At 37.3% G+C, this 12,807-nt stretch overlaps 1 protein-coding gene across 4 annotated transcripts in view; it reads left to right on the plus strand.

The window, feature by feature from the left end:
• Positions 1-12,807, plus strand: part of LOC123700842 (protein FAM102A) — a 76,899-nt gene that overhangs the window by 60,386 nt on the left and 3,706 nt on the right. For 3 of the 4 annotated variants that reach the window (XM_045648204.1, XM_045648212.1, XM_045648187.1), the window contains exons 3-9: positions 6,334-6,464; positions 8,321-8,498; positions 9,113-9,255; positions 9,506-9,598; positions 9,891-10,033; positions 10,464-10,558; positions 11,736-12,407. In XM_045648204.1, coding sequence (XP_045504160.1) covers positions 6,334-6,464; positions 8,321-8,498; positions 9,113-9,255; positions 9,506-9,598; positions 9,891-10,033; positions 10,464-10,558; positions 11,736-12,407 — 1,455 coding nt within the window. The remainder of the gene's footprint in view (positions 1-6,333; positions 6,465-8,320; positions 8,499-9,112; positions 9,256-9,505; positions 9,599-9,890; positions 10,034-10,463; positions 10,559-11,735; positions 12,408-12,807) is intronic. The other variant, XM_045648195.1, reaches the window with a different exon arrangement.

The raw sequence follows: 12,807 nt of genomic DNA on the forward strand, positions 1-12,807 counted from the left end.
AAGTTAAATTTGTAGTTGGATTTGAGTGTATTAATTTTGTTAGAATCCTTGTAAAGTAACTTACCAATTTTAAAAGATGGATTTTAGTTGAAAAGAGACACATTTTCTTTTAATTGTTAAATATACCTAAATTAGGACTGTGATGAAGTAAATTTAAGTATTTTGTTGTCGATTCGTATAGAAGTAAAATTTCGAATCGTCTAAGTAAAAAAAATTATCGACGATTAAATGAATGAGGTTGTTAAAGATAAATTGTAATCAATTGATTTCATTGTAGCAATTTTGTTGATAATCAATTCGCAATAGCGGACGTACAGCAGAAATGTTGATAATTTGATTAGAGCATTATTCTGGTGAGCAACAGACGATGTATTGCATAATGCCGTGAAAGTGTGCAGCAAATAACGCAATGCCTTCTGCTTTTGGACGTATGAGTGCATTTTTGATGAGATTGGATGCTGGGACATTATGTTTGAAGATCTGCCGGTGGAGAGTTGATGTATGATTTTCTAATTGTGCTCGTTGATAATTCGATCATGAATGAATGGATAATTTGTTTGATTTTTGAATTCGAGTCGTGGAATTTCTTTAGAGTTTTAAATGTTATTGATTACTTACTTATTATATTCATGGTTGTTTCATATTTACTTTTACTTCAAAATATAAATTGGTACACTTAAGTACTCAATTAGCATAATCTTATGCAGAGTTTACCAAAATTTGATTATCAATCATCTTAAATTTAACCCCCAAATGTCAATGTCGTAAAGAACATGTACAAAAATAAACAAATACAAAAATAATATGTATATATTATATATTCGTAATCGAAAAATACTAGGAAATCAAGAGCATCCATACAATAACGCGTAGGGCCATCTGCCGACACCCGACACCTGATACCACGACGACCTTGCTCCGTTTAGCTGAACAACACACCTTGTACGTCACGCAACTATTTCTCCTTCCAGCTGAGGGACAAACCGGTACTTGTCGTAGTGGTGGCTGGATGTGTCTGGTTCTGTATCAGAAGTCTCAGATTTTTGTCTGTAGTCATCCTGTCCTATTAAAGGAACTGCTGATTACCTGACAAAAATAAAACATGTGATCGTTCAATTAAATTTGATAAAAAATTTCCGTTACTTCTGTTTTAAATCATGAATCAACAACATCATACCATCTGATTTCGAGCACACATCCAATAAATAACACATTATATCTAGCGCGCCGAATGGCCTTAAACGATAAACTATTTTGTGATTTATCGTACGGATGATTTATGAGTTTTATAGTGGGCTGGAGACTGGAGTCTTCCTGCCAGCGTTCGCTGTGAATTGTCTGTCTAGGTCTCTGGGACGTTCAGATTGGGAATAAATGGTAGGAGGTAGTTTTGACTGGTTTTTAACACGCTTATATTAGCTTTGAGTCTATACGTTTGTAACCTACTCCTTTAGAATTGATTTTCACCCACTTAAATAGGACGGATCCAAATTCCAATTGAAACTTTGTGTACACTTATCAAGGATCGGTAACAATTAAATAATATCATCTTATTACAGTGTTTTTTTTTTTAAACGCGATGAGAAATTTGAAATGCGGCGATGTGTGCCGAATATTTTTGCTTTATTTTTCTTACGTATAAAAATATGTTATATTAAATACTTGCTTGGAATGATATTAGAAGCTTAATAAATTCCGCACGTAGTCGTCCCTAAATTTATTAGAAGACAAGTATTCGGAAGAAATATTTGGCCATCACTTTTAGGTAAAGCCAAACATTAATCCAGCCTACACGTGCGTCGTAAAATGAAGAATGGTGTCGCTTCGCTGTCGTGAAATGTGACGTAACGCGCGTCCAGTCGAGATGGTTGCGATGTGGATATATCCTCTCGGCTTATGTAATGTTATGTAAGGAACAATGGATTTATTGTAGAGTATGATTGATGGGCGCTATTGGCAAGCGTTGTGTCGATATGTGGCGGTATCTTGAATGGTCCTTTGTTTCGTAGGAGATGGAACGGTTGGGCTTAATTGACAGGGGAAGGTTTTGGGTGGTACATGACAAGTTGGTTCAAAGGAGGTTATGATTTTACAAAACGTCTTTTGTTTGTTTGTTTTAAGACCTTACCTACCACGCTTGAGAGTTATTATTTGTTTAATTGTACGTAGGCAGCGATTATTTTATTGATATTGATGGATAGAGCCGGGATTAAAATGAATTGTCACGTAAACAGGACGATGTAGTAAGGATTCCTGATATCTGTATTATATTTCATTTATCAACTACATATTAATAACACTGTTTTTAATGTCTGTACAATTAAGTGAAACATACGTGTATTAAGTATGTACAAGCAATGGCGGCGATTATAGCCGTTAAGTGGTGATTATGAACACGTGGTGGACTCGCGTGCTCACGGTCGCGGGTTCGATCACGTTTCACCAATGTATTGATTATATATTTAGTTTTTGTTAAAGGGCGGGCGTGTTGGTTTTAATATGTATTACAAAGGCAGGTGCGTTTTAAGAAGTAAACCTGAAGTAGCTATAAGTTACTTCTAAAATTTTAAACCTCGTAAAGTCTTTGATACGATGAAAAGATATTTGTAAGCAGGATTAGTCACGACTTGGGCTATAAATAACTGAAGGAGCAACGAAGGCTCTTATCAGCTACTTACAAATAAGGAAACGGAGTGAAAATACCATTTTGTTCATTCATCCTCATACATCAATTTGTAACTAACAACTAACATGAGAAATATTTCAAATCAATCTTGTCGGAGCTTCTAAAATACAATCTTTTTGAAGTGACTATAAGCGTATTGAGTGTAAAATTTCAATGATGCGTCATGACAATACCGACACGTCATTGAGTAAGGCGACGTTTTTGGTATCTTTGAATCTTGCCAAAGAAGTTTCACTTCTGACATGCGTGCTCGGCATACACGCTCTTTTTTATCCAAATATCCAGTGATTCATTGTTTACACACCACAGACCCCTTTACATATCATTATAAAAACGAACATACATACATACTTAAATAATGTGCATAAGTGTGGTTGATGAATGGTCCCGCAGGATCGGCGCGTGGCACCTGACTGCGTGGGGTGATCAGCCAGGCGGAACCTGGAGGGGACAGGTTGAAAGATATAACATTAGTATTTACTAGACTAGACTTATCATAATTAATAAACAAATCTTTCTAAATTATAGTACTACGTTGGTTATGAAAGTTTTTGTTGATGTGAATAGCGATAGTGGATTTTTCTTGTTAAATTAGGTATGCGAAAATTGCAGAAGTGATTTTACTGAAAAACGATTATGCAATCAGTAAGAAGAAAGAGTCATAGATTTCGTTGGTAAGGAATAATTAACGTTTAGTAAATAATACGATGCTCTCGCAAAACTCTTGATATGATTTCTTTAGACGCTTAGAGAACCTAGACTAGAAAAAAAATCCTTTACCATTTTAAAAGGATTTCCTTATTCCATTTAGAAAAAGGGCAAATGTATTGTGTTACCAAGCCGACTGAAGTTTACCCCGTCTCACCTTTGCACCACCACTAGTGCGGTTGAGGGTGTGCACTCATGCGCAACTATCGCCTAAATATAATCTATGCACTTTTGATGCAGGTCCTTTATAGCAAACTTTTTGGATTTGTATACGAGTAAATTGATTCCTTGTATATTGTGATTATGTTTCGGTTTTTAGCTATATGGACGCTCAAGGCTTCGTCGCGCAATTAAGTGATAACATGAAACTTTATATCGATGAAAGTATTTGAAAAATCGGTAAGCTACACAAACATTGTAGTATTTTTTTCTTCATACCAAAAGTTAAGATTACCTCGCATTGTATTATTTGAGTCTATCTTATAAAAAAAAGGGTGCGTGTACTAGTGTACAACGTAAGAAGTGAAACTTCTTTATGACCTTATTTTTCAAAAAATAATTTACTATATGCAACTTTACAGAAATACGTCGAATAGCGCGTAGTAGGGATAAGAAAAAGATGGCGCGTAACGGAAAAATGTCACGCGTAACGAAAAAATGTTACTTACACAAAATTTTTATCCAACCCCGATAAAGAAGTTCACTTCAAAAAATAATGAAATAACAAAGAAGTAAATAATAGATAATGTTAAATGCAATTACTAATAAATTGATTAGTCAATACTTCCTCGTATTCAGCAATTCCTTTGGCTCTGCACAATTGATGCTTTATTTATATATTTATTATTATATTATGTGGATATAAATCGATTTCAGGTGACCGAAAGTTGCGGATTGATTCGGTTTTGCAATTACGGCTTCCGGAATCACTACAAGTTCAGTAACTAATATGAAATATAATTAATAAGTAAACATGACACGTGTCTAACTTGTCTAACGTGTCTAACGTGTTTCTAACTTAATTTTTATTTTTTTGAAGTGATTAGTTTGCACACAAAATTTTTGTAACAAAAATTTGAGCCTAAAAATGGCCTTGATTTTCACAGCAAGTGAGTTTTACCTAGTTTCCTTTCGTAGCATTATTTTGGTCAATTGTTTCGTATTAAATTACCTTTAATTTCTTACATTTTCTATTCGCTTTAAATTGAAATTTTTATCGTACTTATCATATAAATAAACCATCACCACTGACATTAGCATCCCTCTCTTCTCGGGAAATGTCTCCCGTCCACTTGACCCCGAAGTGCACAATGAACTATAAAAATAAACGTCGCGTATTAAAACTAGTGTTTACTGCAAAGTATAAAGTGGCTTTGTTGAAGTTAGAGAGATTACGTTCAAGCGCCACGCCATTCGTTTTGTAGTTTTATATTAGATACTTTTTTTTGTCTGTAATTAATCTCCTTAGAGCTAGCGCGCAAGAGCAACTTTTGTCTCCGCAACTATTTTGTCTCTCCCATCAACTCTATGGGCTAGTAAGAAAGTGCGCGCACGTAGCGACGCAGCTCCCCATAGAGTTGATGGGAGAGACAAAATAGTTGCGGAGACAAAGGTTGCTCTTGCGCGCAATTATAATTAAAGATTTACCTACCTCAAACTTTCCTGCAGATGTCTATTAATGTGGTTGATTATATCGTCACATTGCGAAAAAAATCGTTTATATCCTTCTAGTTTTTATACTTTAATAAATAGAAGTAAAACATTTCAACAGCGGCCCATGTTTGTTCCGAATGCAAAGTAAAACTGCAAAAAGGGGAATGTGAGGGTTTTGTACACCACAACAACCAAATTCGGGTTGGCTCAAATATTTAAATGTAAATTAAACTAAAAACCAATGGATACCATATTTAAATATAAATAATAAAATTTTAATAGCTGGGAGGAAAAACGCTATAACTATATCTGTTATTTCTAGACGTTCTATAAATGTACTAGTAAAGTATTTATGCTATTGTTTGAGGATAACGTAAGAAATTACCCGTGCCTCGCTCACAGTTGAAAAACTCCTTGTACTAATGATGCCTATTTTTTTAACTATACGAGTTACGGTTTAAAATATTCTTTTTGCCATGTTACTTCACAATGTCTAATTAAAAGAATAAACAATTCGTATAACAATTCGTCTCTGCTGTATTATTTTATGCGAGGAAATAGTTCGTCCGAAATAGGGACCACAGACATAAATTCTGAACAAAACCTACTGTACCTATTAACTATAGCTACAGTCTTATTTGTTAGAAGTAGACTAACATCAATATGTTTTACTAGTATTCCGAGTAGTTTTGCAATAACATATGTTTTGAATATTGTCATTTACGAGCCATAAATTGGCCGTAAATTTACATAAACGCACGTCGGTTACATTGCGCGGAATGCCCCGAGCGAATTGCGAACGGGTTAATGATCTCCAGTTTACGGGGCAATAAAGTGCCCCCGAAATAGAGCGCGGTTCGCAAGAATATTGTACATACCTACGCCATGGAATTGTTTTGTTAGGCATTCTGGATTATGTTTAGAAGATTAGTAGACTACAATGTTTTTGATTTGTGTGTGTAAAATGTTATGATTCCGGTATAACAATGATTGAACTTATTTGTAATGTTTGAACATCGCAACGTGTTGCTATTTGAAACAAATGTGTTAGGAAATTATACATAGAAATAAAATATCAAGTTAGAAACGAATATGCATTCTCCGTAATAAATATTTACAATCATCCTCTAAATTGTTGGTCGGACACAAAACTTACCATCTTGTCCTAATGATCGTCCCCTAGAAGTGACATTTTGATTCTATATCACTTGCAGTACTTACCACCATCGAGATCCAACATTTACCATTACATGTTCCGTTCTAACACATATAATTCCGTGTTCCAGGGAGGAGGTCCGCGACCACGCGGTGCGGTGGAACGCGCAGTTCTCGTTCGTGTGCAAGATGTGCGCGAACGCGAACACGGGCGTGCTAGAGCCGGCGCTGCTGCGCGTGTCCGTGCGCAAGGAGTGCAAAGGTATGGCGGTGTAGTATATACTATGTGAGGTACTCAGGTTCTAGGCAGTTGGTGTGGGATAGATAGGGAGTAGTGAAGAGATCGACTTTATTCAGTACTGACAAAACTGCACGTTACCAAACCTACAAAAAATACGAAAGGATGAAACCATGATGAAATGCCATGCCACATTGGCGCAGTTGCGTCGTCTTGTTAGTAATGAAAATGTTGATACCCATTGTAGGAAAAAGTAAAAAAGTCTGGTCATCTAGATGCCCCTAAAAAAATGGCGGTGATACAGATGTGAAATTAAACTAGCCAATTTATAAGAGTTCAATCAATTCAATCTTCACTTTTACAACATTTAGAAAATTTTAAACGAAAATGACGCTCATGTTCGTTTTCTGCCTTACGATCGAATTTTATCTCCTCTTAAAAATAAGTTCCATTTTACTTATAAACAAGTTTAGTGTTTTTGTTTTTAATGTCGGATCACGTGCGAACGTCTCGTAGCTTAAATTACTAAAAATTTTAGCACAGTATTATGTGACTAACTTTCAATTTTTAGTATTATCTTTGCTAGTTCGCTATAAAAATGAAAGTCATACATTGACTTACCTTATATGGGCATACATAAATGCATGTATTTCAACCGAAAGAATTTACAATGAATATAATAACTGATATTTCTTCTTGACATTACGATGTGAAATGATTAAACGAGTCTTTAAATGTTGTTTTATGAAATAAAGAGCGACTTTTTTTCAGCGCCATTGACAAATCTCTAAAACATTAAGAAGCGATTCACCACATGTTTCACATTAATTTTATTATACCTAGAAATTTCGGCATGTCTGTACTTCGATCTCGTACTGTGTGCGAATAATGACTCGAATATACACATGTGGTCTGGTGACACTTCATTAATTTTGGTTTATTAAGTTACGCCCTGCGGCTGAACAAAACTGTTATGATATAAATATTCCAAAAAGTCGTGTTATATGTTTAGTCAAGAATATATAATTTTATTGAAGACATCCAGTAAATAATTTAAAAACTTTGCATCTAATTTAAGCCTATTATTTATAGATTTTATTCTGAGCTAAATTCTTTGTGCTCTCTTAATAGCTCTTTATATAAAAATTGCCTGCAAATAATGTATTATTGATATCGATACGTGTGCAGAGAGGAAATGGGTGGGAATTATTATCAAAGGAATTCCGAGGTGCTATTTTTATGCAGAGTGTTCACGAGAGTTCGTCGTGCATTGAGAGGAAATTAAAAATACCCGCTTTTATGATATCGTGCGGTTTATTTATTGGAAATATCAAAGAGAACCAACGGGTGCGCTTTGTGCCTTTTGTTTGGCGTGTGTGTGAGCTTTTGTATTTTGAAAAGAACTTACAATGAATTGGATTATTGATTCTGAACATTTTTAAACTATGTATTTTAAACTAAACTATGTACTTGTTATCACATCATCACATCACACAATATCTCATCTTCAAATATGGATGTTTATAGTTAGTGAAATTCGAGTTCCACCGCATGTATCGCGATCAAAGATACCATTGGCAAATGTGCGTCGAATTTATATTTATTTATTTATATTTTATATTTTTATTATATATATAATTACTCTTATAACAATAATAATATAAGGTATATTCCTTGCGATACGTGGAAAGAACACTAAAATAAGTACTACTAGACTGCGTGGTAATATAGATTCCTTTGCACTAATAAAACGGCTGTATATCAATTAATATAAACATATACTTAAGTGATACAGCCAGCACTAGTTTCTCTTATATACATATAATTATAATGTTAATGAAATGATTCTCTCACTAATTAAACTTCTTCGTTGTTTCCAGGCGGTCGTTCATACCAGAAGCTGGGCTTTTGCGACGTGAACCTCGCCGAGCTGGCCGGCAGCGGCGAGACGGTGCGCCGCTGCTTGCTCGAGGGGTACGACAAGCGGCGGCCGGACAACTCCGTGCTAAGGATACGTATCAAGATGAACATGATCTCTGGAGACCCGCTGTTCAAAGTGTGAGTGTTGAGAATAGAATGGAAATCGAAGCATTAGAATGTGATGTTTTGTTGTAACGCATAAAGTATAGTGTCGTATACAATACCTGATGTATCTCGATACTTTTTTTTAGTTTTTTCCGAGGAAACCTTTTGAAACAGCTATTTAAAAACATATTTATGGTCATCTGCTATATAATGAACGTTACAAACGAGTAAAATAAGTTGTATTGTGTTTTCAACACACTATCTAGCTAGTATATCTGCTGAAGAATATCATATATTTATCTGAGATTTTTTACTGCAGGTAAACATATACTTTATAGCATTATAAAACTCGCGTTTAGCTCTTCTAGTCCCCTTAATGTAATAACTGACTGACCGGTTGGCTTAGTTGGTAGTGACCGTGCCTTCCAAGCCACAGGTCGTGGGTTCGATTCCCACCCTGGGCAAATATTTGTGTGATGAACATACAAGTTTGATCTGTGTCTGTGTGTTAATTATCTATATTAGTATTTATTGAAAATTATATACATATATGTATGTTTATAAGCTTAGTATGGGATCAGAAAGTGCCGTATGTGAAAATTGTCGTGGATATTTATTTATTTTTTATAAATAATGTCGTGTGTCAGACCTGAGCGCAAGCAAGACGCGGCGGAGAGCGCGGGCGGCGCGGCGGACAGCGGCTCGGAGAGCGCGCCCGCGCCGGACGACGACTGCGGCTCCTCCACCGCCAGCTCGGGCTTCGGCTCGCTCACCAAGAAGAAGAGCTACGGTAACTGTTGTAGAGCTAGTCAACTAACTCTAAGTATTTTAGTTATATGAAAACCTTTCTCGCAAAACAGATTACAAAGTGTCAGAAAATTGTAATCGGTGACGTTTGTTTGCAATTAAACGCATTATTTTTCAGTATAAAAATCGAATTAAAATAACAAAATTTATTATAATTATTCTAACTACGATGAGAAGATAAGACGCGGCTACTTCTGTAATGTTATTAATTATAAATTATACTTAATTTTCAGAAGGTGGTCACACACAACCCCTATCTTCGTTACCCTCCTGCGACCTCCCCTCGCCAGATAGCGAGGAGCCCCCTTCACTGCCTGACTGTCCGAGTAAGTACAGCTAATTATTTTGATGTTTTCCATAAAAGTACCATGTCATGTCATGTTTAATTTGGTTTGCATATCTATGCAAGGTGTCACAAAACATGTAGAGTATCTTGTACGTATAGATATGATATCATATCTGTGAAATCTGGGAAAAAATGCTTCAGCCTATTTTAAAGCTTAAAACATTGTTAAATTGGGTATCAAATTTCATAATATTAAATGTATATTATTTATAACTTCAATATCATTGATGTCCAATATATTAAAATGCAATAATCGTGTTCGTTCGTTCCAGCGAGTCTCACAGTATCAATGGGCGGTATGGGCGTGGTGGGGGGAGTGGGGGCACCGAGCACAGTCGGCGCGTGCGCAGAGTGCCAGCAGCCGCACACACACTCGCGCAACTCGTCCAACACGTCCGGGGACATGAGCAGTAAGGTAAGGGTCGATATACATGTAAGAGAGAGTAAGAGAATAAGGTTTAGAAATGAGTCTCTAGTATATTTGGAGAAAATTGAACTATAAAATGATTATAACAACCTACAAAAGTTTGTTACATATCACATCATTTTCAGATGTGTCATATTAAATAAATAAAATAAATCAATATTTCAGGACAATTTTCACAAACAGCACGATCTGATCCCATACTAAGCTTTCGCTTGTGTTATGGAAGCCAGATGGCTGATAAACATACATATAATATAATTATATTGATCATAATTATATAAATTTGTTCGTATAATTAGCTACTTTTGTAAAAAAAATTGACCAATTTTCAACAATTACACAATTTTATTACTTACAACTGATTCACCTAACAAGAATACATTGAGTATAATCCTAACAGCTGCACCACACTTTGCAGGCATCCGGCTACGGCAGCTCCGTGTCGGCCGCGTCGGCGCACTCGCGGCAGAGCTCCGAGGGGGACTCGGCGCCGGACAGACCGCACCACAATAGGTATACACTAGATTGTAATCTAACCCTACCCCCCCACCTCCCCCTACACGTTTATAATCTAACCCTACCCCCCTACACGTTTATAATCTCACCCTACCCCCCCCTACACGTTTATAATCTCACCCTACCTCCCCTACACGTTTATAATCTCACCCTACCTCCCCTACACGTTTATAATCTCTCCCTACCTCCCCTACACGTTTATAATCTCACCCTACCTCCCCTACACGTTTATAATCTCAACCTTTACCGTTAAAACTAACCTACTAAACGAATTCAACCCCCACAGTCGATTATAACCTAAATAATTAATTATAGTTATTAATCGTTCGATTAGAAACGGAGCAACGTGTATGAATGGTTCCCTCCATTTTCTTAATTAGTAACATTCTCCCTATAGCTATTTGCAACCCGTTTATAACCGAACCTGATCATCTCTATAAATCTGTTATAATATTTGTGTGTTGTGGGATGTGATGTGAACGAATAATAGGATATTAAAATAAAATATACTCTATGTATGTAAACTAAATTTCAAGAAATCGAAGGACTTGATTTACCTGTGTTTCATTGTACGTATTGCGATGATACAAACATTCTAATCAATGTTGTAACACTAAAACAGCAATCTATATCGCTATACGTTTAGGCAAACGTTTGAATTAAAAATAGATCACAATATGTTCCTTCACATTGCATCCGTTTATTATAACAATTTTGAAAATGTACCTGGTGAATGTGATTTGCTGTGATTGGGAATAAAGTGGTTGAATGATGTTTTTACTTATTATTTTATTTATTTTTAGTTTTTTCTTTACCTTTAAATTTATGTTTCTACCGGGTTTCATGGAGGTGACTTTAAAAACGAGTCAATAATGGTTATGGATATAAGGTGTTCTATACAAATAAATATTAAGAGCATGTTTGTGTTCTTTCGAAAATTAAAAGACATGTTTTGATTTGTTAAATGTAACAATAAGTTGCGTAAATATCTGAACTGAACTATCAATGTTCGCACGCGCTTCATTGACAATTATTGAATATATCTACTGTAAGAACCTGTGCTGTACAGCCCCAGCTTGTTAACAACCGTGTCAGCACGTCACTAACATTAAGCCTGTGTATTCGCTTACTGAATTATTTTTATTTTCTCCCCTCCCCTCACCCCGCCCCTCAGTTTACGCGTAGAGCGAACGACGAGGACCACGACCACGCTATACGTGCCCCGGGCGGGCTGCAAGCACACGGGCCGGCTCGCCAAGCTCGTGATCGAGCGCACCCTCACCGACACGTCCGACCTGTACCTCTCCCCCGACTCGACCCCCTCCGACGCGTACCTCACCCCCAACGCGACCCTCACAGCGCAGCCCGACGTCATCCCGCGCTACATACAGTCGCCGGCGAGCGACGAATACCGGACCCCGGACAGCACGGTCATAGAGGACGGCTCCTTCGCGATGCCCACCTACTTCGACCAGAAAAAACGGGCAGTATCCGTGATCTCCTCAGTCGTTCAGCCGCTCACGAACTTCCAAATACTGAAACAGAAGTCGCTCAACACGATCCCGGCGCTCGTCGAGAAGAACAGAAAGAACGAGGAGCTGTTCACGAACTTCCCGTTCCTGACGCCGCTCGCACACAGGAAGAACTCGCTGGTCGCGAACCGGCTGTCCGGGTGTCTCGAGGACGAGTTCTACTGCATACCCTCGGAGACGGAGGACCAGATGGAGCGGATAGACGTGAGGCACAGGTTTAAGAGCGTGTCGAACAGGGCGCTGAACGAGCCGCTGACGTCGACGCCCAAGGCCGGCGCCGAGCTGCTGCGGCACAGCGTGGCCGAGTGCGCCAGGTGAGTGCGCGCCCCGCCCCGTCCGCTCTAACGCTCTTCACGTTTCACTCTAATGCGCTTCCGGTGTTCACGGTGTGGGTTGCTGGATATAATCACTGTCGTTTTCAGGTCCTCGCCGATGGTTTATAATTTATGTTCAGTTTTTGTTACGTTTGATTTTTGTAGCTATAAGATATGTACTAACTGTTCGATATAAATATCATCGACTAGATAAAACTTTTTATAAAACCTTCAATCATTCGACAAATTTTATGTTACCACCACCTAACGTGGCATAACATAAAATCTGGCGGTTTTATAAAAATCCATTTATAATCAAGGCGCAACAATTCATCATAATCTAACGTGTGCAATGTGTTGTTCCGGTTCTATGCACGTGTGACTACGTGTCGCCACGTGT

The sequence above is a fragment of the Colias croceus genome, chromosome 2 (assembly GCF_905220415.1).
Source record: "Colias croceus chromosome 2, ilColCroc2.1".
Classification (NCBI taxonomy): domain Eukaryota; kingdom Metazoa; phylum Arthropoda; class Insecta; order Lepidoptera; family Pieridae; genus Colias; species Colias croceus.